General features: G+C 38.1%; 1 protein-coding gene across 2 annotated transcripts in view; it reads left to right on the top strand.

Moving 5' to 3' along the window:
- Window positions 1–26,546, top strand: part of ARK2N (arkadia (RNF111) N-terminal like PKA signaling regulator 2N) — a 43,413-nt gene that overhangs the window by 4,419 nt on the left and 12,448 nt on the right. Inside the window, exons 2-3 of one of the 2 annotated variants that reach the window (XM_064437723.1) lie at window positions 10,261–11,077; window positions 17,501–24,006. In XM_064437723.1, the coding sequence (XP_064293793.1) occupies window positions 10,354–11,077; window positions 17,501–17,955 (1,179 nt within the window). In that variant the 5' untranslated portion in view covers window positions 10,261–10,353 and the 3' untranslated portion in view covers window positions 17,956–24,006. Of the gene's footprint in view, window positions 1–10,260; window positions 11,078–17,500; window positions 24,007–26,546 lie in introns of those variants that run through there. The other variant, XM_064437721.1, reaches the window with a different exon arrangement.

The following is a 26,546-nucleotide window of genomic DNA, read 5'->3' as shown; positions in this document are numbered from 1 at the left end:
GCAAAACAGGTGGTCACTTTTTAGTTAAATGCAAGCATTTAAGACTCTTACAAGCTAGCACTTTTCTTAAAATATATGTGGATCATGAATTTGACTTTATAGTGAGACTTTTGCAGCGTCCTGCACAATGTTCTTCTGATTTGATGCTTCGGAATTTCCTGGAAATGAGCAGGAAGAGCGAGACCATGACTGGATAAGTATTCTTCTTACTACTTTTCTGCTGTAATGTTTGCTTCACCGTGCTTGGTCATTAGTCTTTCAAGACTTACTTTAGAGAAGGCAGATTTCACGTTCATTCATCCAAAATGGGTAGAGACCAAGTGACTCATAGTAGCAGAGATGGGAATAACTAAGACTTTATAAATACCAGTTGTCTGTCTGATGCAGTTATTACCTTTTCAGTCATTTGTTTTTCATTGGGAATATTACATTTCTATGATACCAGTTGGAGATTGGCACTGTACACTCCAACAGTATTGTCAAACTTTCTGAAGTGAAAAGAAGCAACTTGATGTTTTACCCAGCTAAGGTTAAAACAGTGCTGTTCTTTTGTACTGTGGCTTTCTCATAGCAGTCCCCATGAGCTGAATTACAGATAAATACAATTTCAGTTGTCAATAGCCATGGTTCCTCCAGATCTGGTAATGCCTTTTAGTCAGGACTACGCAGAATCTGTGAGGAGCTATTAAAAAAGCACTTCTTTGAATGTTGTTTTTAAAAGCCTTTAAGGTGAAGCTTTATTGTCCATGATTACAGTTACTGACCTTAATAAGTCATCTTAAAGGCAATTCACAGGCTTTGGATCACTGTAATAAAGTCCAGAAATTGCTGAATACCCTAAAACTAAGCTAGGGAAATTCAGTTAATATCTTGCCAGAGTTAGCTAATTATTGAGGGCTTATGAAGTTATAGACCTCACCTCAATTTAAAGTTGGTTTGACAACAGACACTTTATTTCCCTTTTTTGTTTTACAAGATCAAAATGGTTTTTCTACTTTAACACCTGTAGTGGACTTTGCTGTTTGTATGGAACTCACTGAACTACAGCAGTAACAAGACTATGCTGAATGAACGGACTGGGGTCAAATTAATACTTGATGCTCTTTTTTATTCTACCTCCCCTTTTGCTAACCATTAGTTTTATTCTTAAGAAAGCTCTGCCAGCTAAGCCTCTCTTTCCTAAATCAAGAACAGTAATGCAACAAATAATTTTTGGGGTAAATGGTGCTTTTATTTAAGGTTAAGTTTTTGGACGGATTGGGGTTGTTTGGTGTTTTGTTGTTGTTTTTTTTTTTTTCCTCCTGTCAGTATTTGCATGGTACTAATGAAAACTACCTTTTAACTTTCTTTTCCTCTTTATATAGGTGATAACTTGGTATCTGCTGTTGTTTCATTTCTGTAGTCAAATATATGCAAAGTCTTTTGTATGTTGTGGGAAAGAAATGTCTGTTGCCCGGTCTGTCTGTTATCCTCTCAAAGTAGAGGTCAAATTTCTACGTCTCTGCCAAGTGGTAGTAAATACTGTAGGAAGTATCTGATCGTAAAAGCCTTGTTACAGGCATTATTTGTAATGCATATGTAACTGGCTTTTGGTCTGACACTTCTGTTTTTTGAAACACCTGGAATAGCTTTTGTTCATTTGTAGAACCACCTAGTGTTTACTGCATGCTATTTTTTAATCTGTTGTTTGCCAAAAGCTTGTTCTAAATTAACCAGCTCCTGCACTGTCCTTTTTCTTAATCAGGCTTTGTTCTCCTTCCATAACAGTCTGTGCCACAGCCCCTCTAATTCCACCAGCATCCACAGATGTTTTTCTATGTCTGTGGCATCCTACAAGAATTTAACTTGTGTTGTGGCATTAGTTTCTTAGGAAAGCTCAGCTAAGGAGGAGGGTGTTAGGTTAGGTTAGCTGTGCTGTTGAGTGTTGTTCAGTGGCATGGGTGAGCTTTCTTGGTGAGAAGGTAGCAGGTTGTTTCCAGTGAAGCTACACCTGTTGCTTACTGAGTCCTAATTAGGTCATGACAGACCAGAGTCATGAGTGCTCGCTGCTTCAGGAGCACTCGGGACATGTAAAGGCGATGGTACTGATTGTTAGCAATCCAGTGGGTGCTGAAATCAACTGGCACCTCTAACTTCTGGTCACAAATGATCATGGGTTTGGTGTCAAGAACAGCCCAACAGCAGCTGGTATCTTACCGCTACTAAAGTTTTCACAATTTGAATGCAAAGTGACTTTGCCTTTAGTGTGACGATACCATTTAGTTTTCAGTAACATACCTATGGCAAATTCATGTTACAATATTTAGGTTTTATACTGCTAACTTAATTATTAAAGCCACAAATGAATAATCTTAGTAGGTTGTGGACGAGAAAATGACTGGAGATGAGGGTTTGGCTTACAGTTCCTTTCCAGCCTTTTTGTAGAATTTGGGCATGTCACCTGATCTTTCCAGACCATAAAATGGGTATATTACTGCCCCGTGGCAGGTGGGTACTGGCTTAAGGCAAAGACACAGCACTGTTATTGAATTAAAGTATTTGAAGCTTTAAAATACCTGAGGGTTGGTTTTGTTTATTTGCTGTGTACTATCACGTAGCAAAGGTGTGTAAAAAGGACCGATCGTAAAATACTTAAACTGTAGAGTCACTTAATATTGCTTAACTCGTCTTTTTTTAAACAGCTGTCATAAATCCGTACCACTTCTAGTTCAGCTTGAGCCTTCAGATAGCTGTAGGAGAGGGGTTGATGTTGGTGAGTGGCTGTGCGAGCTATGCAAGTACCCGCAAGTCAGCCCCGGGCGGTTGTCGCGTCGGTCAGGTAGGCAGCGCTGTTGGGGGAAAGGAACGTTACACAGAACTAGACAAAACAGCTCTCATCTGCTGAGAGTATCTGTCCTCCTGATGGCAAGGGCTGTGCAGTTTTGGAGTGGTGTTTTGCCAGATCAGGTGAATGGTCCAGTGCCCCCCCTTGCTCCAGGTCTGTTGCTGCTGTCTGTTGTATAAGGTGCTCAGCTTGCCCTCCTTCTGGACCCTGACCCCGATCTCATTCAGCCAGCTAGCCCCATGACGAGGTGCACAGCTTTCCTCTGGGAAGCTGAATTACAGAGGAAAGTGAAGGGTGCTAACTGGCCCAGCAAGTTGGCAGTTCTGCCTCTTTACAGTGGCAGTGGGCTGTGGGATGGACTCGGGGGCTCCTGGAACTGCAGCCTCTGCCCCGTGGTGCTCCTTGCTACTTCAATTTCCAAATAGCAGCAATAGCAGGATACACTTGTGCCGGTCTGTGCTGGACCGGCTTTGATTTTTGGGGGAGACAGCACAAGCCCTTCTCGAATGAATACTGTGTATGAGAATGAATATAGTACTGAGATGACTTATACGTTGAAGTTATATTGCAGTTGTCCTGATCTGCCGATTGGAGCTATTAGTGGATAACACAGTTTTTTATTACTTTCAGGATATTTCAGATAAATGTTCCTAATAATGAGTCTGTGCTCTGAAGGTCAGGATAAATTTTCTACTGTTTTGCTCAAGCAATTTGAAATGTGGCTTTTTTTGTGAGCATTACTTTATTGACCATGGTAGAGCAAGAGCCCAGCACTTCCTGAGAAGAGATGTGTTTATATAGAATGCCATGAACCAGCAGGGGAAGCACAGAATACATTTCCTTTGAGTGACAGAAAAGGATAGGTAACATGGGAAAATCTGTTAAACTGAAAATACTAGAAAAAAGACAGTACATCCCTATGACTGTACTCAGTAGGGTGATCTTCTGCAAGCTAATATACGGCAGAGGGAAAAAGAAATGAAGCATGGCTATTCTAGCATTGATTTCTGCCATTAGTTTTGTTGAAAGAATAATGAAGAATGTAAGAGCAAGTCGCTTATACTTTTAGTAATAGATACTAATAAAAATATGCCCCCTCTAATTTTTAGAGTAGAGGGCACTGTAGACTTTAAATCACTGCACACTTGAGAAAAATAGTTTCACTATGAGAAAGAAATGAGATTTTAGAAAGCTAAGTGCAGCCAACCCTATATGCCTTTATCTGTATGCTAATGAATTTATTTATGCAAGGACTGTGATTTTTATTTTTTTTTTGGTGGGATTCCAGTGAAGCTGGTGAATGGTTCTTGGAGGCTTGCGTGCAGCCTCGTGAACTAACCCATAGCTGGTAGTTACCTTTCATTTGAAAGAGGCAGATGATGTGCATTAAGCATTACAGGGCAAAACCCTGTATTTAAATGTAAAGCCCTGCCTCTTTACAATGGAAAATGTTGCTTTTCAAGGTTGCAAAAGATGCTGCACAAACCTTTAACACATATACTTGCCATTTTTATTCAGTCTTGGATAATTTGTATATGCAGCCTGTTGAGCACTCAGTAGGAGCGGCCTATTTTTAACCTTCATTTGTTTATGCAAAACCAGTTGAAACACAGCATTAGTTTAATCCTTTCTTCTTTTGTTTCATGCTGAAATTCTTTTACCAATTCTCTTACCATGTTGGTTGCGAAGGGTCCTATTCTTTAGGATGGTTACCCGGTCTGATTTATGAATCATCTGATAAAGAGCCAGGTCCACTCCCAGAAATCCGCCTTAGGTAGAATTGTGTGCCAGTGAGTCAGCTTTAGGGCAGCATTTTCAAAGGAACACTATATAAATTACACTGTATCCATGTGGGGGTGGCTTAGTGTTATGAAAAATCTGCTCTCGAGCATCGTGCACACACATCCACACAGAGCTGAGTCAACTGTCTTGAGTTAAATAGAATGCTGGTCATGCTTCTGTTGTTCTAAGTGCATTGCTATGTGTGACACTTAAAAGAAAATGAAAAAGAATGTATGGTATCTTGAGGAGGAGATGAACAAGTCCAAAAGACAGCAGGTGGGAAGTGCAGAGAGCACAGGTACTCCTGTGTCTGTCTAGATGCAGATTAGGTTTTTGTTTCATAGAGGCCTCATTGTTTGGATTGATTAGTTTGTTGTTGGGCATGTCTGTATGTGTTTTTTGTGCTCTAATGTTACTGGTGAGTTTGCTGCATTAAGTGTGTTGGCTTCTAATGGAAAGGCAGGCAACTGGAGTAGGAAGAAAACATGGCCAACATGCATATACACCTACAAAGCTTTTTGGTGAAGTTTTGGAAGTGGCTAGAGTCACATCTTCAGAGTTATGTGGCCCTGTCGGAAGAGGGCATAACCTTGGTCTTTGCCAAAAGTTCTGCCTGTATTAGGAAGTGGATGTTACAGTCAACTAGTCCGTACCCAGGCCATGTGCTGCTTCTGTCCTTTCTATAAAGTGTTTGATTCAGATTTCTTAACAGGCTTGCTTGAGTTTTTACATTAAAAAAGTCAACTGTTTTCCATAATTTTATTAGCCTCAGTTACATACATTTGCCGTTATCTGTCTCACACCTGATTTATTTCATCTGTATTCAGTTATGTTGGGTAAATGTGAGATGTAATCCACTGGTGATGGAAATGTTTATGCAAGTATGAGCCATTATTCTTTATTCTGTAGAAATATGAAAACATATTCAGATTTAGATGAAAATACTGACTTCTGTGTCGCTGCGTCTGTAAGGTAATAGATGCTCTGGAAGGATCTCTGTAGTTAGCTATGTATTCTGAACAAGTAACTCCTATGCAGCAGTGCAGTCTAACTTTACATTTATGTAGTCACAAAAGCTTAAAGAACGTACTTGAAGTTACTTTCTGCAAAAATGTAGGTACAGTTTCTCATTTTTTAAAAAATTACAGCTTGTGAATGAATTGCTAGGGGTGCAAGGAGATAATTCCAACTGTTTTCTTTCAGTGCACAAATGGCATTAAAAGACAATGTTCTGCTGGATAATTTTTATTTAAACTATTGCTAGAACTGGCATAAGAAGGTGATATGGTTGTAAGCAGGGAAAAGTAGTGATCTGTTGGACTCTGAATAAGAGAATGTGTCAGTAATAAACTAAAGTGACTTCTAACAGCAAGCTGCTCTGAAAAACGTAGTACTTTTGAAGTAAGAATCTGTCAAATCCACAGCTGCTGAGAAAAGGAGCTGGTTTGCTTCATGTAAGCTAGACATTCTTTATTGTGAATCACTTCAATAATAACTAAATGATAATGTACAAATAAGGTCAGGGTGTCATGGTGTTTATTGAGTGTTTCAGGCTTTACGGTTTGTTTTAGTGAAACTCATTTTCTTCTGGCATTGCAGGGTATATATTTATGAAGAAAGAACATCTACTGAGAGCAAACAAAAATATTATGAAGGATGTATGAGTGGCCAGTTACTGATAAAGGGCACACAAGCCATGTTCTATATAACTCTTTGTGCAGTAGTATGTAGTACTTAATAGCATACATTGCATGATAGTTGTTCTTTAGAAAGCTACTAACACCTCTGAATTTCATTTTTTACTTTTTAGTCATGTATCTTCAAAAATATCTTCTCAGAGCAAACAGTGCTGTGAAAGAAACACTCAGTACCCTTTCCTGTGTCTAGTTGGAAGCTGTGAGTTTTTAATCAAATTTTGGTTTTTTCCTAAAGGGGTGGTTTGTTGCGTGCCCTCCCTTCCCTTGTCTTCCTGCCAGCTCTGGCAGAAAATTTCTTGTTTTCTGCTGGCTTAGTGAAGTGAATATACCCAAGAAAGGATGAGCCAGTTCTGGTGCAAAGCAGGGAGCATGACTGCGCAGCTGTGGTGAGGTGGTAAAACCCATCCCTGGTAGTGGCAGTGAGCTGTTAGGCTGGCTGGGCTATCTCTGTTAATTTGACCTTCAGAATCCTCTGGATTTCCTCACTAAAGTGCAGGTTTCATAGTGTACAAATTACATGCCTTTACAAATGAGTCCATAATTTGAAAGTATTTCCCAGGTGGAGGTACAGTTAGATATTTAATGGCTTCTGCATATTTGTATGCTCTATCTGTGGCTGGAAAATAAAGTAGTTTCTGTTGGAAAAATCTAGAACAGAAGTCTTTACAGAATTGTCTTTTAAAATCATCAGTGCAGTATCTGTGCATCAGGAAAAGGAGAATGATATTTCTGAGCAATGTATAATTAAGTATCCATCTGTGTAAGCATCACAGCTTATTTTTCAGTGCTGTGTTGATCTCATTTAAGTAAGAAACTCGTCTCTCTCTAGCATCACCTTAAGATTACCTTGTCTAGTACTGTTACTAGAAGAGTGAGTGGAAAGGAATGTTTGTTTTTTTTTTTTCGCTGTAGTCTCTTCCTCTCTCTAATCTATACACTTCTCCAGGAGAAATAAATCAGTACATCTTTTTCGTTCTTTGAGACAAGGCATATACGTTCCCTGGAACTGTCTGTATTCTTCCCTGCAGCAATGTCTGAGTCGTGACAGAGCCTTTCCACTGAGATAGTACATAAATAAAGAAGAATCTTATGTTTAACACTAGAATTGTTGACTCTTTAAATAGCCAGTTCAAGGGACCTGGAGAGTATAAGCTTCATCAGAGCATATATTTTTTTTCCACGCACATAGAAACACACATCAGTGTTGATCAGATATACTTTCATGAAGTTACTAGTCCCTCTGCTGCCTTCTCACTGAAAATATAATTCACTGATCCTTGTGTTGAGGGATTAAACCAGTGTGGTTTGAGTAGTTTATGTTAGATGCTACTTAATAGTAAAAAAAAAAATGTTCTCAAGCCATTTAATAGACTGTTAGCAAGGTGGTACCATGTAGATGAAACATATTTATTTCTGGCAGATAGGCCAGAGAGATGGAAAGGCAAGTACAGGTGTTATAGTCCCTTTGGGACCTGTGAGGTAGATGATGTTCCCAAGTAGGACATTAGTGAAAAAAGAGTCTCTAGTTCACTTCGGCTGCCCTTTAGCATTGTGTCGAGCTCTGTCCTTTGTGCTCCCAGGCTAAAAGGATGAATACTGCAGAAGCTGTTCTGCAGCAATTAGTATGAATATTTAAATACATTTATTTTGGCCAGGCTATTAGTCATCTTGTATTTGTTTGAGCAACCAAATTTTTCCTTGCATGTACATTTCAAAACTCTTAGAAAAAATATTTTTCTTTTCAAATCGCATGACCAGAGCAAAGCTGGGAGTTGCACTAGCAGGTAAAAGACATACTCCACTGTGTATAACTCTTGGCAAGTCACTCAGTCATCAAATCTATGTTTTACTTACTTGCATAATAAGAGAATTATTTGGTAATGTAGATTTGTGGATGAAATATGTAGAAATACTGATGTTTATTACAGTATTGGGATGCATTTTTGTCTCAGAAGATGCGTATTCATCATTTGGGTTTGTTGATGTTGTGCTGTGGTGTTGGAAATAAATTGGTTCTTATGTGATATTTATTACCTACTACCATCTCAAGAAATTCTTCTTTTAAGTTGCTTTCAAGAGTTTTAGTCTGCAAGTATTGGCAAACGTTTTTCTTATATAATGTTCCTGTATTTTACAGTATGTATTTTATTCTTTTTTTGTTGGGGAGGTTTAGTATTTTTTGTTTTTAACATTTAGCAGACTGAGTTGTCATCTCCATCGTTCTTGTGTTGCCTGATATTAACTAAGCTGTCTTTCCTTAACTAGTGTTTCTTTCCCATAAATATTTTAGTAATTCCCTTGCACCATCCAGCATTTCATTCATTAGCCTGAAGGAAGCATGAACTCTATTTTTAATATTGTTTTAAAAATGAAGTTTCAAAGTGGGTTAGGGCAGATAGGACAACATTGAGTTGTTCACAGCACCTTTTTGAAGCAGGGAAGTAGCCTTATTCTGTGCTGCAGATGGAGGGGGGGAAGCAGCATACAATTACATACAATTACAGGCAGCTTGGGATGGATCAGGAAACTGAAGAAGGGTTCTCAGGGAACAGAAAAATCTCTCTGAACCACCCATGCTTTCTCGTGCTGCTCAAGTACTAATTGCCCTTGTCTGCAGAAGTGCATTTTTTAAAAACAGTAGATTACATCTTACTGCTGATTTTTTTTTTTTGTCTACACCTTTCAAGTGCCATAAATTTATTGTTTACTATACTTCTAAACCCATAAACGATTTGTTCCATGCCTTTCATCTGCAAGCGAATGTGGTAGTTGAAAGATCTTTATTCTATGTTGAATTCCAAGTGAAAATTTATGTGGAGGGCAAGGTGTGAATAATGAAGAGAAAATGACAAATATTGATCTCTAAGGCGAAATTTCCCTGCAGGTGCTTCAGGTACTTTTGGGTTTATAACATGCACGTTATCGATCAGATAAATAGCTCGGGTTTTTGTTTTTGTGCTGAAGCAATGCAATTTATTAAATCATAACTTGAAGTAAAATGTAGGATACTGGTGCGGGTGGATACTGTTTCTTGCTTGCAGCCCATACTATTTGATGCAGTTTTACTGGCAGATTTGAGAGAAAGTAGGTCAGCCTGTAGATTCTCATACAACCAGGACTTGTATGGGAGACACTCAAGGACCTCTTGAATGGTGTATGAGATACTCCTAAGAAGTCTTCACATGACTCACCAGCACGGTAGTTCTCTGCTGAGAACAAATCTGTTACACGTAGCTGATGTTAGACCTTGCCTGTAGATGTCGTAGACCCTGTGTCCCTGACAATTTGGTATTACTTCTTGTGAATGCGTCTTTTGGTATGTGAGACCTGCTGGCAGAGCAGTTCCACGGGAAAGGAAGGTGGTTGTAGTCTTGTGCTGGAACGTTCAGCAGCCGCTCGGTTTCTGCTCAGAGTGACTGGGTTTCTACTGTGTCGTGTTGGTACTGTCAGTTTGCAAATTACATAAAAGCATTGTAATGTTACAAGGTTGAGGTCCTGTTCAACTGAAAGATGATTTCTCGTAGATATAGAAACTGAACTATATCCTGGCCTGTCCAGGTAGATGACTACCAAGTCTGGGAATTTTCAGGCTGGCATTGTTCATAGGGGCTAAAATTACCCATTGTTTATGCCTAAAGTTCTAAGTAGTTTAGCATATGTTGCTTATAATATATTGATTAAGATTTTATAAAGTAAGAGTTTAGAAATATTTTTTCTGATCTGGATTAATTATTCTAGTGAGGTCATCCAAGTTTAATGTGATTCCAGTACCATCTTTCATGGGTGTGTAAAAGGAAGAATAGTTTGCTGTAATAGGATGAGTCCACCAGGAAAAAGTAAATGAGAGGAAAACCAGTAGGATGCTGAACCGTACTGTCTGAAAGCAATGAGGTCTTCAGGTAGTACTGTGAAGAGCAGGACTGAGTTAATGATTCTTACTGTTCTGTTCTTGTGCAGGCTGCTGTATTGCTGAAATCCACATCTAGTTCACCCAGTCTTCCAGACCGTGGGCTCCATGCTTTGAGACCAGGGGGACCTTGGTGTTCTGAAATGAAGATGGAGGCAGTAGGAAAAACAGAAGAACTTGTTGATTCAGAAGTTCCACCAAAGACTTCTGAAAAGCAAGAGACTGCACCTGATGAAGTCAGACCTATAGAACTGGAGGCACAAACTCAGAAAGATAATGTGCCCGCCGTAGCAGACTCTGCGGTGCTCTCTTCAATGCCTTGCTTACTGATGGAACTGAGGCGAGACTCCTCGGAGTCTCAGCTAGCATCTACAGAGAGCGATAAGCCAACGGGTAGTCAAGTTTACGAGAGTGACTCTTCCAATCATTGCATGCTTTCCCCTTCTTCCAGTGGGCATTTGGCTGACTCAGATACATTGTCTTCCACAGAAGAGAATGAGCCCTGTCAAGCTGAAGCTGCTGTAGAGGGAGACCCTTCTGCTGTGTCTGGGGCTGCAGTTGGGAGGAAATCCAGGCGATCCAGGTCCGAAAGTGAAACTTCAACAATGGCTGCCAAGAAAAACCGACAGTCTAGTGATAAGCAGAATGGTCGAGTTACCAAGGTAAAAGGTCATCGAAGCCAAAAGCACAAAGAAAGAATCCGGCTGTTAAGACAGAAACGGGAGGCAGCTGCTCGCAAGAAGTACAACCTGCTGCAGGACAGCAGTACCAGTGATAGTGACCTGACGTGTGACTCGAGCACGAGTTCATCGGATGATGATGAAGAGGTTTCAGGGAGCAGCAAGACAATCACTGCAGAGATACCAGGTAGAGGATGTTTTTTAAACTGAACTGTAACGCATCTGACATCGTTTCTCAGCTGTCATGCTAAATTAGATGAGTGACACTTGAGAAAAACCAGGAGAACTGCAGCTCTGTGTAAATTTGAAGACTGCAGTATATTAACAAGACATGGGCAAATCTTAAAAATCTGTTCTGAGGTTTCAGTGCACTTTTGCACACCAACAAAGCATAGAAATGGTAAATGGGAGGAAGGACTATCTTTGAATTCTGGTATTTTCAGATCTCTTCCTTTGTAAGCCTATATGAACTCCTGTCATTGCTGTCAAATCCCATTAGATGGTGATAATCTAATAAATACATTCTTAAGATAAGTGGCCAGCTTTGCTTTAATATATTAAGACCACAGCTCAGCAACTGTGTTAGAAATAACACGGCATACCTCTTGCTTGTGTTACAGTAAGGCCCTGTTCATTATTGCACTTATGCTGTGCTTTCAGCTCTACGTTTCAGTGCATGACAAACCTACCTAGCCTTATTGTAAGTTCTTGCAGATTGCAGCTGGTCACCTATTTTAGGACATAAATATGAACTTGTTTACACAGGTGCCCAAGCTATAGCCACACCTAAATTTTCAACATTTTAGACAAAGCTGCTAGCATTTGACTATGTCATAAGTATCTATAATTTCTATACTTTAAGGTGTTTATACACATCCGCGTTAAGATTGGAGGCAGCAAAATCTAGGGTCCTTCTCACGATCTTATTAGCAGAAGAAGGATGAATTCTTCAAGTTTTCTGTCTGCTGAGTCTTTGTTACTTTATTAGCCCAGGTGCTGTGGACAGGATTTTGTGCGAATTATTATTGCAGCATATTATACCACAGAACCGTCATCAAATGGCAATCTTCATACGGCAATCAAAATAAAATCACATCAAAATAAACTTTTTGGCTTGCCAGTTTTTACTGGGTTGCATGCCTTTTTACCTTGTGCTAGAAGATTTTTTTTTTTTAGATAAATATCAGCTTACGTAGCGTAAGAACATTTAAAGGAAAACTGCAATAATTAGTCTTAAGTTGCTGAACTAACATTTGCTAGATGAATTATTTAAAATACTTGCAGCAGATTTTACAAATAGCTGTTCTTTAACCGACTTGATTATGGTGAATGATTCTGTCACCATGAGAACTGGCGTTTTTCCCACATATTGCAAGGAAGCAGGTTGCACAAAGGAAGCTAATGTTTTTTATTAGAAAGCCTGGGAAAAGCATAGGCCTCCTGTAATTACTGTGTAGTAAACTTTTAATAGAAATTCTAAAATTATTTCTACCTATTTAGTCGTTAGTCAAACTTCTGGCTTTCATACTTTCCTGTCTTTTTATTTATTATATTTACACTTTGCTGTGTAATCAAAGCCTGATTTAAAGCCTGTCGAAGACTTTTGGGACAGGTTCTTCCCCACCCCTAAAAAAAAACCCAAAACATAAACAATAAACCCCCCAGGCGATATTCTGTCATAAAAGTACCTTGTGACCCAGAAAGGCACCACATGGTATTTTCAGATTTGCCTGGATTTCTGACTTCCATTGCGGAGACCCAAAACCACTCTATGGTACTTTGCTGTGTCACTAGGCTTTCTGTATTTGAGCTCTCGGTGTTAACCGTGACGTGCTTGCAGTGAAGAGGCCCCACTGCTGTGCACGAAAGAGCCCGGTGATCTAGTGGCAATTACACCAAGGCCCAATTTCACCTGCGAAGCAAAATGTGGGAGTAAAAAAACATCCTGAAGAACAGTGACCTTTGTTTTTATTCCATAGCCTGTATCACCTGCTTGATACTAAAGTACATCTAAGGCATTGAAACTTTTGACTTGTCATTTTGGAATTAGGTGCAATGCATATCTGCCACATTGCAGTTTTCCTTTAAATAGAAACGACTTTGGTTTGTGGGAAACAGTCTCCAAGTACAAAAGAAAAAAATTCTCCATAGAGATAAGGACAAGGTTGGCCAAAAATGCATCCTGTGCTGCTTGTGGGTTAATGAAACGTTGTGGTCTTAACAGATGCAGTGGAGCTGTGAGTCTGAGCAGGACTCCCAGCTCTCCGTCGCAGTGGTAGGTTCACATGCCATCTGCGATCCCTCTTCTTGGAACTGGCAAAGTGCTTAACTTGAATTATTTTTTTGACTAGAAAGCCATTTAGTGCACTTAGCATTACACTGTGAATATCCTCAAAATTTAGGGAATGAATGCATAGTTAGAAAATAATACAGGGTATTGAAAAAACATTACTGGAAATTCAGGCCATGAGTGTCCTCTGCACACATGCAAAAGCTAAGTCTTGACCTAAAAGCTTGATACTTGAACCTCAGTGTCAAGAAACTACAATTCACCTGTCAGAAAGGCGTAAGCGTGGGAAAACTTTTGCCTTTAATTTTGAAAAATAGTCTGTACACATTGATGCAGAAGAGTTTTACAGGTAGCCTGTGTTCCCCTTAGTCTTACTGTATCTGGATACTTCAGCTGTAGTGTTGGTTACTGTTTCAACATAGCATATTATTGGGACTGATTTTCAAATATGTGTTGCCTGAAAAATAGTTTTGCCAACAGAGATGCTCTAAAATTTTTAGTGACAGTTAATTTAATATGGTCTTCCTGTACAAAGGGTGTTTGTGCTTCGGCTCTTAACCTTCTGTTGACACGTGTAGCGTTACAGAAGACAGTCATTTGTGTGTGGTCTGAAAATTTTAAGTGCCACATGTGAGAATACAGTAGTAGTCTTTCATGTCATGTTACTAAACCACTTTCATTTTAATAGTGCAGTTATTTTTTCAAACAGTCCACATGACTGGCTCTGAAGTATGTTTGGCTAAATTAGTATGGTAAGGAGAATGTTCACGGCATTATTATCTATTCCACTGAGCATCTGTAGTGTTGTTAGCTTCATTTTGTGCGTGCACCCAAGTTGTGAACTGAGCAGCTGTGCAATAGAGAGTCAGTTCTCTCCGCTGAGCTCAGATGTAACATGGATTAATACTGGCAGTGGTGGTGTTCTCAACAAAAATTGAGTAAAGAGTTGAGATCTTACTGGTGATACTTCAATAGAAATACTGTGAGGTTATTCAGAGCTAAGTACACTATGGTGTGTTATTCTGAATATATTATTCGGTATCAATTTATACCTGAAAATACAGGTTCAATCTAAACTTTGTGAATGCTACTGAGACTCTTGTCACTGACCTGGGCAGTTATAAGCTTGGGCTCTTTAATTCAGGGAATGCCATGATTTTTGAGTTATTGCAAATGAGGAGCAATTTCTTATCTTTTAATGATTGAGCCTCTCTGTTGGCATTTAGGATTTTACCAGTCTTAAACACCATTCACAGCGTAAGAGGGTGATCTGAGTCCTGAAACAGGTTCTGCTAGACCTGCTGCTGTTGAGAGTTTTTCCTTTAAACGATTTTAAATTTGACTGTGCAAATTAACTCTGAACTAAATTAGCAGGAGAGCAAGCCTGGGAAGCAATATTTATTTCTGTGTAAACACTTTTCTTTGGAAGAAGAAAGGGGGTTTAAAAACTCAAATATATGAACAAATTGGCATTTCACCACCATTATGCTTTCTACCACTCAGATAAATCTGACTTGCAGTAGGGGTGGCTCATGTTTCAGGCTTTCAAAAAAATCTATTAAAAAGTTTGGGTAATGATGTTAGTGTTCCAGCTCACGTTTTAAAAAAGAAAAAGGGGTTTTAATATGTAGAAATCCAAAGAGAAGAGAACAATCTGCGTGAGGGACTCTCAGTGAGGTTACTTACACTTTAAGAATTGTGCATAGACCTTGGATGAAGCGTTTTGCAAAGGATGAATTTGATTGAAGTAACTCAGAAGGACAATTTTATGGCAACAGGAGGGAAAATCTGTTAAGAGTGGTTTGCAGTAGAATATGCATTTGGAGATGTTGGATAGCGTAATGACACAGAGGAATCCACCACTGTTAATTAGCATGAAGGTGCAGCGTAATTTCTTAAGTTGTTATGTTGTCAGACTTCCTAAATTAAATAACTTTGGATTTGGTTGTTATTTAGATAGTACTTAACAGATCCCAAAAGATACAGCATTGGGGCATTTCTTATGTGCTGTTTTGCAGGAGGTATTCCCTTGAAAATAAGATACGAGTCTTGGATTCTGACACGTTTCTGACTGCAAATTTCTTCGCCTTTTAATTTGGCATAACTTCAGAAATTAGAGCTGTAAGTTTACAGGTAGCAAAGGGACCAATTAGATAAATGCTAGCATTTTAAATATAATAAAAATGCATTTTTAGGCTTGATTTTTCTTTTTAACCCTGAAGGGCACCAGTAAAGAAAAGATTGGATAAGGCTTGTTACAAGAACTCCAAGTGAATCATTAGAAACAGTGATTTGCTGCTACAGTAATTTGTAGATATACTGTGAATGATTCCCTTTAAAAGTAGTATTGTAGGGTGATAAATATTTTGATATGTAGTCTCTTCAGTTTACAAAACAATTTTGTCAACTTTGACCATAGTAGTTCATTCTTAATTTTAAAAGCCCAGCTAGATTGTCTCACCTATCACCATCCATATTTTTTTTCTTTAAATTGCAATTAAACTTACTCAACTTTAAAGGTATCTGATCATAAGCCTGTGGAAATCAGAGACTGCCCTTTAGTTACTTGATCTTAGGATAACATCCTGGACTAAAGACGAACTGACAGAATCATATGAGATGTTCAGCACTGAGTATATGAATAGAAGAGATTTTTTTCAGGTAGGAAAAAGACATTGGCTGTACAAAAGGAACCACGTTTTAAGGAGAAGTTACCATTTTACTTAATTACTCTTAGTTAAAATGCAGTCAGAGGGATGTAAATTAGTTGCTATAAAGTAATTTATTTTTGGGCAGAGGACCTGAATGCTGAATTTCCAGCCTGTCTGATAGGTAAACAGATGGGAGAGAGTCAGGTTTTTGACCCCTGGCAGGTAGCATTGCTACTGCTCAGAAATAAGGGAATAATCCTGGGCTTTGTGTAGCTGTTACTGAAGGACTTGTATACCTCATTTAAATAGCTCCTAAAAAGAATGTATTGTTTAAGTAATACTGTAATTTCATGTACACAGTGAAATCCCAATAAATATTTAGTGCCTTATGTTTTTATTAGTAAATATTTGCTTAAGTTGTGAATTATTTCTCTCATTCTTAGGGTATTTTCTATTACGATAGATTATTCCACAAGTTTCACGTTTCCTTATTAAATTGTCAGGTTCTGTAGCTGCTTTGTGTAGTTTAATGTGATGCTTGTCTTGTCTTGGAATTACCTTAGGTAACGTTTGTGTGTTTAGACAGCGTGCATGTGTTGTTTATTACTTCTCAAACAAGTACAGAGCCACATTTTCTTGGGGTTTTATTCCTTCCTAGAAGATTCCTGAGTGAACTCTAAACTTAAAAATATAGATATTGCTGCCTTTTCTTATTGATATGTAGAATAAGATAATGAGGATGACCTTCTCTTCTTGCTGCTGAAGTTCTTCCTGATAATCCCAATGCCAGTCATTTTAACCATCTTTTTGATGGATAGAAGGAGAACAATTCCCTTCCAGCTGTGCCCTTGTCTGTTTTTTGCCTGGGCTAGAAGTAACGCTGGAAATGCCGCATAGCCGGTGGCTTGTGCGATGAAGGGCACGCTTCTGGTTGGTGTGAGGCTAATCCCTCCTACATGTCGTGTGGATTACCCCTGTGTTGTAGCTGTGTCCATCAGACCTAACAGAGGCTCCTTTACCTCATGCGTTGGCATGGCTTTCACACATCTTCGTGCTTGTGTGCGTATGTGTTTGTGTTGTGTATTCCCTTCACGGGTGTTCAGTGTGTTTTCCAAAATTAGACCGAGAGCTTTGGGCTTGGCAACTTTAGGTGCAGCAATCGCTGTATCAGCCTTTTATCTCTGTTATCTTATGTACAATCCTGTGTATATTTAACACTCCATTATAAAAGGGTTCAAGTATGTAAGTAAAATATGCATTAATTATTCAGGTTTATCAACTAAACCGTAGTGTGTTGCATCGCAGCTTAACATGTTATTATACAATGTCTTTGATACCTTCAGTTGAATTCAAAACAGAAATTGCAAGGGAATTGGAGTAATTGGTTTATTTAAAGAAGAACCCAAACTTTTGTGACAATATTGTCTGAGAATTCTAGAATAAAAATTATTTTGAAGCCAAAATTTCTATTAAATCTCAGTGGGTGTAAAATGTTTGTTTGTTTTTTTCATGATAATACTGTTGGTTAATATTTGCTAATTCTTCCCCTGTTGTCATATCTAAGGGACACAATTAGAAAAGTTTGTTTTCCTGCGTTGACATGCCTTAATAAACAATATTATGTTCTTTCTTAATGATGTCTTATCAAATGGCCTCAATGTCTTTAAAGCTGGCTTCAGTCGTGCTGGGGGATCTGGAGGAGCGACCAGGGAAATTCCAGGATTGCTTGACAGGGGCACCGTGTGGGATAGGAACTGCATAGGCAATGTCCTGGAAGAGGCCATGAACTGCTTTGCCGAGATGCAGAGGCAGACAGAGGAGAAATTTCGCATGTGGATAGAAAAGCTAACCCGTCTTGACACAGATGAAGAAAGCAAGCAACAACTGGAGCCCAGGGAACCTAAAATTCAACTAGTTGGCCAAAGAATTCCCCCTACCACACAGTCAGGGGCTTTCATACAGATGCCTGATAGCCAAGTACTTCCACAGCAGTCGTTTAATTCTTACGTGGGCTATCAAAATGTTGATGCTACGCTAGAGTTTCCAGCGACTTTTAATAACAATTTTCCACCTATCTTTCCAGAGAATGGGAATATTGCAGAGCCTGATCTGAATCAATCATAAACTTAAAATCTGATCTTTGCAATCTTGATGTTACTTTGGATATGCTGAAAACAAGGTTTGCTTTTCTCTTCTCTTCGTATGTTTTGTTTTTCTCCTTTGGGCTTTATTAACATGGTATTTTTTTAATTTATAGAGAATTTGTGTAGTTTAAAAAAAACCCCACAGTATTCCCATGTGCATGTGCCAGCACACATGTACAAGTACCTCTAAAGGTGTGTGTGTGGGACACACCACCCTAAGCTTTCATCACCAAACTTGGGAGAATATAACTTAGAATCCTTGTTTAGGTACCCCAAAATCAGTAGAGCTATGTTTGTTACAATAGGAGTGTTCAGAGTATTGACCCAAATGCTCTTTTGCATGTTTAAACATTTATATAAGGAAATAAGTTTTATATTTAAAGATGTAAAGTACCCTAGAGAATCAGACTAGATACAGACACATAACATTTCTCTATGTGTTTTCTCCCAAGTTTTGCAGCTTGAACAAGTCACACATTAGCTGCTGCTTCTTCCTTTTTAGGTAGAAGTAATAAATAAGTTTACCCTAAAGATTTAGCTAAATATAACAAATGTGCACAACTGATTTTCTTTGTCTCCTATTGAGTAGTTCATTTTATGTCCAGAGTTTTTATTAATGTCACTGCTGTGTTGCACATGGCATATTTATGGAAGCAGCTATCTTATGTTGTGTGCACAAATACACACATATATACGTATATGTGTGTTCGGTTTGGGTGGAAGTCATCTCCTCTAATTTTAGGTGTCTTGTTTGCTGTGCTCTGGGTCTCCTTTGGAGTCAATGGGGAGAGATAAGTACCTACAGAGGATACCTCCTGGCAGCGTCTTTCTCTTCAGTTACTTTTCTAAACCTCCCTTAAACAGCTCAGAATAGATAACTTTTGGCTAAAGTTAGGTGAGATGAATCACACCCAGCTGCGTGTGCATGCATGACCCATGCGCACAAAGCACTGCTGCTTCCTTCTGTATATATGACCAAACTGCATCCTTCATGCTGGAATAAAAATAGTCGTGTCAGTCCTAAGATAAGCAGCTGTCAGTGGATGGATTGAGTCTTGGCACAGGAATTTAAAGGAAGGCTTGACAGTCAGATTAGTAAACACCGTGGTGGTCTGAAGGTACCGGTTGTTGATCTGGGTGAGACAGCAAGAGCCTCTTCTGAACCATGTCTGAATGCCACTGAAATCATTATTTACTAGTGACGGGGAATGCCAGAACATTAGTTGCATTAAAATAATACAATAACTTGCTATTGTGTGGATTTTTTTATACTGATAGTTATCCTGAATAGGCAGGCTTGAAACTGTGATGTTTAAAGTAGGATTAATTTAAAGTGTATATTAGAAATCTCTATTTAATTCTTACAATTATCACTAGACACAGGGATTTTTGATCATCTCTCCATTAAGGCCTTTCTTCATCTGAAGTAACTTCTCCGTAGCTACCAAAAATGTATATTTATCAGAAGTTAGAACTTTCTAAAAGTTTCTAATTAAAATTCTAATAATGGAAATTTTGGAATAATGGAATATTTCTAATAATGGAAATAATGTCTTTGCATAGACATAGTTTAAGTAAAGAGAACACTGTAGGTCTCCTTTAGCTGTTATTTTGCTTTTTAAACCACAGTCACTTTTGTTGCTAATTATTTTAGCGTAATTCCTTTTCTTCCTGTTGGAGGTACCCACTATATCTTCTGTTGGTCTGATTTTTTTTTTTCCTCTCCTTGAAGTTAGTAGGAGTTTTTTCATCAATTTAATTGGAAGTTCGGATAAAACCTGTAACAGGAGCTCAAGAAATGCTTTTTATTATCAGTGTGATAAAAGCACTGCTGTTTCAACTTTATTCTTGGTCCAGGACTCCTTTTTTTTTTAAAGTATGTGATGCCTTCATTACAGGAAAAAATGAGGTTAGAGAGTCTTCAGAGTAACTGTTTGAGAGACTATGCAGGAGATAATTTTTAAGTACTGGAATAAATTCTTTACAGATCATCTTCATGCATAATTTTGATACAAAGATTTTGATACGAACCTGTAAGAAAACTCCCTCGTCTGACATTGTGTGCATTTTTAACTTAACTATGGGTAAAAGTTAAATGAGTTATTTTGTTTAATTGTAGTTAAACAAACTTGTCTTCATCTGTTTAAAATTTAAGATCCTTCAGGGAAGATTATTTGCTGATATTAAAAAAAATTGGAACCTTCTGGTGTTCATAGAATTTATATATATATATATTAAAACTTTATGACAATGATAAGAGCAGCATATTTTAAAGCATGACAACCTTACAAGTCTTCCCATGCATGCAGAAGCAGCTTTTTGCAGTGACTGGTTTCTTTTAATGTGCAAGAGTCACTTAACTCAGTATATCTGTAAGCATGCCCTTAACCTTTCTTATAAAGTAGTATATATGGAGCGATTAGGTATTTCAGAACAAATTGTATAAGGACATCAGTCGAACTTACTTATCTCTCAGACTGAAACAGACTTTTACATGCTGATCTTGTAAACAGATGATAACTTTGTTAGGGATGCAGCCAGTGAAATTTACGTGAACTTTTGATGTCTTGGTTAGGTAAACTTGTTCAAAAAAAACCAAAAAAGGATATAACTCAGTGTATTAATAGATACAAAATTGGATTTGGTTACTATAGACAAAAATGAAAAACTGTCACATTTTTATCCATTTATGGTAATTGTTTTTTTCCCCAATGCAAATAGCTGTGAATGTGAAAGAACAAGCAGAGGATTGTAGCAGTTGAGCATACAGACATTAAAGCTGTATTCTTTCTAGAATAAAATTATTCCAAGGCACCCAGAAGGCTGTGGGAATAATTCACATTAGATGTAATTTTTACCTAATTTCCCCACAAATGCTACCTGGTGTTAAGAACACCTGTGCAAGACCAGCGGTTGTAAATGGTAAATATTATTTTGTTTGGTTGCTCTGAAGCTGAAAACTTGCCTCAAACCTGTCATAAATCAGGTCCTTTGAAATGAAGAAAGTGCGTTGATTTACACAGTTGAGTATCTGGTCCATTAGGTTGTTTTATATGTGAAGTATGTTTCTCTAGGAGCTGAGAGGGGACCCCCACCCCTCTGTTGTTCAGGTGTAGTATAACCTACCTGATGAAGGATTTGGCATGCTTTGCAATTAAACAGGAGCATCTCTCTTGCTTTGTATCATGAATTTGAAAGATGCAGGGCACTGAAGAAACCAGCCTTCAGATACCAATACTAGTGATGAGTCTGTATTTTAAATGTGTGTGCGGCAGCCTTTGGCATCTCTTGGAGAAAACAGATTCCTAATACGTAACTTCAGGTTTTGTTTTTCTTCTGGAAATATTATTGCTATATTTTATGGCTGCAGTTAAGTTTGTAATGATTTCCACTCTAAGCTCTTATTTTCCAAGGGCTTTTACTAGAACTTTTCAGGGAGTTAAAATTTCTTCAGCTGAAATTTTAACATAAATTTTAATCTCATCTATTCTATATTTCATTAAAGCAGTCTGGCCTTATTTAAGACTATTTTAAGATTATCAGAAGGAAACTCTTGTACTTTCCAACCCAGAGTTACATTTTGAGTGTGTGTTTATGCTCACATCTCAACAAATTACTTCAAAACCATCAAATCTAACAAGTAGAGGATAAATCAGTAGGAGTTTTGCACAGATGTGGAGAATCACAGATGATACTTTAGAGTTACTGTAATCGCCCTAAGTGTTATAGTTGAGAATGGAGTAAAGAAGCATTCTAGTTTCTTTAAAGAATTTTACTTACCTTATGGTTTAAAAGAGTAAATGCATCAAGTCGGGATCAGCTGGTGTAGACTGGTGTCATTCCAGGGAAGATGCGGTCAGTTTAAACCGAACTGGCTTATCCAAGTAGCTATATTGTAATTTTTAATATCAAATTATATGTTTTCAATGTGACAGCTGTTTGCATGGGAGCAGTTGAACACCCGTGTGACTGCAGAGGTGGGATTTAGTAGCAGGTGAACACAGCTACTTTGTTAGCATTTTTTTGTGCAAGTGCAAAAGAAGTATTTCTACAAAGGCTCAATTTAAATGTCACTAAATGTCAAACTGACAGTTCAGTAAATGAAAAATAAAAGGACCTGCTCCATGAACTGGACTGTATGTGGAGTCCTTGGAAGTCCAGGGACTTTAGTGTGGACTGTTTTTGAAGGCTTGGCTGCAGGTTCTTCCCCAGGCCTCTGTGCTGCTTCCCTCCCTCGAGCGGGGTTTGGTAAGGAAGGTCTGTAGGAAAGTCCACCCTTCACACTTCGTTTTATCTGAGGGTTTGGGGTTTTGCTTCACATGTTTTCAGGTTTTATTTAGGTTAAAAAAAAGCTAATATAAATATAAAAAAATTCAGGTAAAGGCAGTGAAACTTTTTTCAGTGTTTCTATTGCAGAAAATATCTGAGCAGGGGAAGAAAAAAGAAAAATCTTAAACCTTGCAGATATATTGCTCCTCAGTGTTATTTTTAACAGTATTAGGACAAAATAATGCAGGCAGAAATCTACATCTCTTTTAAGTTCAGCGTCTTTTAGTGTTTTTGCAGGATTGTTAGGTTATTTTATCTGAGCTGCTAGAGTTAAGACTGGAGGACCAATCGTAGCTTCAATGGAACGGGCTTATATTTGGCAGTTGTTTTACGAACTGAAACATGTTCATTATCACTGATTTCTCTTGTTAATATATTTTGTCTCTTCCTGTATCCACATACTGTAAATCTCTTTAGTAATGTTTCAAGGGCATTAAGAAATTAAATCCTAGCCCTATTAAAACCAGTAGAAATTTTCTACTAATTTCAGTGGGGCTAGGATTTCACCTCAAAAGAAATTGAATTTATTCTGCAGTTTCTGGTCAGAGAATCCTTCAGCTGACGTTAAGGGGAGTCTTTGAGTGTGTGTACATCAGGCCAGCTGAGTAGATGTTTTTAAAGTAATCAAGGTCTGCAGTTATATTTGGAAGTATTAAAACAAATGCGCTGTGTAATTTGTACTGTAGAAGCTAAAACATTCAGGCTGATTGATAGAGATGGACAGTACCTTGCAAAACATGCAGCTAGAAACCAGCCTTTCTCACAAATTTTATTAGTCTTAGAGTGTTAGATCAGCAAAATGAAGGCACATGGAAAATAGGCTTATTAAGTTAGAAGTGATTTCAAGTGCTCTGTTAAATCTCGCAGGGGGTTAGTCTGGACCGTCAAAAGTTTTGCATTGAGGCTGCGCTGGTCCTTCCATGGGAAGGTGCAGTTTGTACTTGCAGAAGTGTGATGTTTTCTGGAAGGGTGTGCGTGGGGTGCGTGTTTGCCTGCCTTTTCCTAATGTACATTTTATTTACATAGGGATTTTTTTTTTAAACTGTCATAGGTATGTAAGAGTAGGGTGTGATTGTTTCCAAACCCCTCCTGATAACGCTTTTGCAAGTAAAACTGGGGAATAGATCTGGCTAATATATCTGCTTCCATAATTAATGAATCATTAGGTGGCATCAGGGAAAATAAATCCTATAATGAGATATAAAGTGCATGCCACTTCCTGATATTTTCAATATGCAGCCAAGTTCCATGTGCCTTTGCTTAATGCACAATGAAAATACTTTATTATGTCTTTATATATAATTTGATAAAACAAATCCAAGTTATTTTCCATCTAGTCATCAAAGAGCCTGAAAGAATGAATGTTGATCAGCAAGACTTGAATTTTTGAGATCTCTTTTGATGTGATATATTAAAAGCGGTCCAGTCTGAGAACAGATACTCATTTGATCATGTCGTTTTGATTTTATTATTTCAGTATTATGGTAAAACAAAAAACAAACACAAAAGCTTTTACTGTGTGAAATGAAGGAAAATGTGAGGAAAGTGGTTTCATCAATAACTTTTTGTTCACTTTATGGTTTTTAGAGAGAATGTTATGTTACTATTGTTTTTTATTGTATTTACAATGTATTCTTTGCCTAACCCTGTAAATTTTGAAATGTAACTACTGTAACCTGGAATAAATAAATATAAACAGTAATGAAGTGTTTCATGTTGCTAAAGAACACAAAAAAGCACAGATCTCCTGCCTCCCAGCCCCTTTTTGGGAATTGTTTTCGGGTTCAGCTAGTTTTGCCATTTGCTCTGCTCATACTTTTTTTAAACTGCAGCTCTGTATCATCTTTTAAGTAAGACCAAGTTTGTATTATTTATCTAAAACAAAAAGGCTGTCACTTCAGCCTATAGTCTTGTGTATGAAGCCTTTTTATTTTGGCAAGTCACTTAAGATTAATCTTCTAGGTTTTGGCACACAAAGTATGAATATTTTCAATTAATGTAATGATCATCTGATCTTGAAATTTATATAGGTATTGAAGTCCGTTCTATGTTATTTTGGATCTTGAAGTAAATGGAGTCTAACTTAAGTGTCAGGTGTAAATGAGGGCATTCTTAGGTCTTCTATTGTATTAAAATGTTTCAGTATTCTGTTATATAAAAATAAATGCAGTTTAGCTTAGAGTACTGAGCGCCTACGCTCAAGTGAAGGTGCAGGGGCGAGGCTGGAAGAAGCTGTGTCTCCTTGGGCTTGCGATTACCTGGGTGCCTCCATGTATTGCCTTTTTAGCTTTTGCATGTTTCACAAAAGAATTCCTAAACACTACTTCTAAAATCCTCAATAATTTATCAGTTAAAAGTAGCTCATTAATTTCAGGGGAGTGGTGTTTTCAGCAAAGCTGAGCTGCTCTGCTTGTTAGCCTTGAGCAAGCTGCAAATCCCTGCTTGCCTCAGTTTCCCCCACAGGCAAAGGAGGTTAATAACCACCTCGGAACTCTTTGAGATCCACTAATGGAAAGCTTTTTGTGAGAATGAAGTGCTGTAATTATTATTGCTATTATTATTGTACCTGACTGCGTGTGTTAAAGCTTAGGGTGATACTCACCTGAATAAGGCTCCACATCTCATCATTGTAAAGACAATGATGACTCCAGAGGGCGATTCAGACCACCAAAATTAGGCTTTTAATTTTGAAATTATTTCAGGGTAGTCCTCTGGAGATTTCAGTCTTTTCCACTGCTTGGAGAGAAAATCCAGCGAAGTTTAAATCCCATCCCTGAGGCTGGAATTCATCTTGCTGCGGCAGTGTAAAAGTTAGGTACCTTGTCTAAGGTGGTTCTCCAAGCTCTTTCTGTGTGCTGGGGAAGGAGGGGAGATGATGCTCCAGGCTGCAATTTCCAGGGTGAGATTACTTGATGCTGAAGTTCCTCTTTGTGGTTACGGTGGGAGGGAGTTTAGGTGAGAGCTTGGCACTGCATGCCTGATGTTAAGAACGCTAAAGAGCTTTTAATGACTTAAAGGACTAAATTCCCCACTCAGGTTCTGCTAGCTAATATCTTTTGTTTCCTGTGATAAGTACTGCTGTGCATGTTGTAGTACAAAGGTATGGTGCATCTTATAGGGTTGCTGCTTTTAACCTACAGCTGAAATTTTACAGTTGATGGCACTTTTCTGCTTGTGCTGCCATTGTAATGAATTAAGGGATAATTGGAGTGTGGATCATATAGTACATAGACCACTGAATGTTGAGATGAGGTTCTGTGAAAAGCGTAAGAGTGGCTAGCAGATAAGAAATCATTGAATTTTCTATGTTGCAAGCTTAAAATAAAAATTCGCATGTGTGGACCTGAATTTTTGTGCATGTGGCTTCTGCTTCAGTTGTCCTGAGTGGAATTAGTTTTGATGAGCTGTGTAAATTAAGGGAAAATTGGACAGTTAGAAATGCTGTCCCCATAATGACCTCTGCCTCTGAATTCTTAAACAAAAAAAGCAGTCTTTCTTGCCCCCTGTTAACATTGAATATCAACAGCTGTATTTTGCTGCTGGTACTTATTAACTTCCAGCTTTGTCTTTTTCAAGCATTTATTGCTTTAGAAATGAATTAAAGCTTATCACCGGGGAAATATAAGTCTTCCAGCTACCCTGGCTTCTCAAAGATGTGGTTTGTCTTAAATAGATTGTTTAAATTACTGACCAGGGAGCCTCCTAATTGTGCTACATTAAATTTTGATTCTGGCATGATTTGTTTTGGTGTCTGTTTTTCTATCTGTTGAAATCCTGTTACAGTCAGTAATTATGGGGAGTGTCTCTGTTGTAAAGAAAAGATGAGTTACAAGTATGGTTGTAGTTAATCCTTTTACCTTTTCAACCTGAAAGCATTTTTTAACTTATTTCCTAGCTGAGGCCATATTCACTTTGCATCACATCATCGGATGATCATGTAGTTGGTTAGGGAAGTATTTATTTCCAAATTTAACTCCTGTTGTGTGTTTGTAGCACCGAAAAAGAAACCGGCATTTTGGAATGAAAGATTTTTAGAGGGTTTTTAAAATATGCCTTGACTGCAACTTTCATCTAGTTGTAGTTATCTACAACTTATATATTGGTTTATTTACTGGGGGTTTTTTTGTATTTTTTTAAACACACGTAGGCATTTACTGCTAAATTTCTTTCACACAAGCTGGGAATCCTAGGATTTGTTGCAGCGTTGTTGCTGTTATCTTGGCCTCTTGGTCATTTACTGGT

This window comes from Phalacrocorax carbo, chromosome Z (genome assembly GCF_963921805.1).
Source record: "Phalacrocorax carbo chromosome Z, bPhaCar2.1, whole genome shotgun sequence".
Taxonomy (NCBI): domain Eukaryota; kingdom Metazoa; phylum Chordata; class Aves; order Suliformes; family Phalacrocoracidae; genus Phalacrocorax; species Phalacrocorax carbo.
Note: the sequence above shows the minus strand (reverse complement) of the source record. Positions and strands in the feature narration are given on the sequence as shown.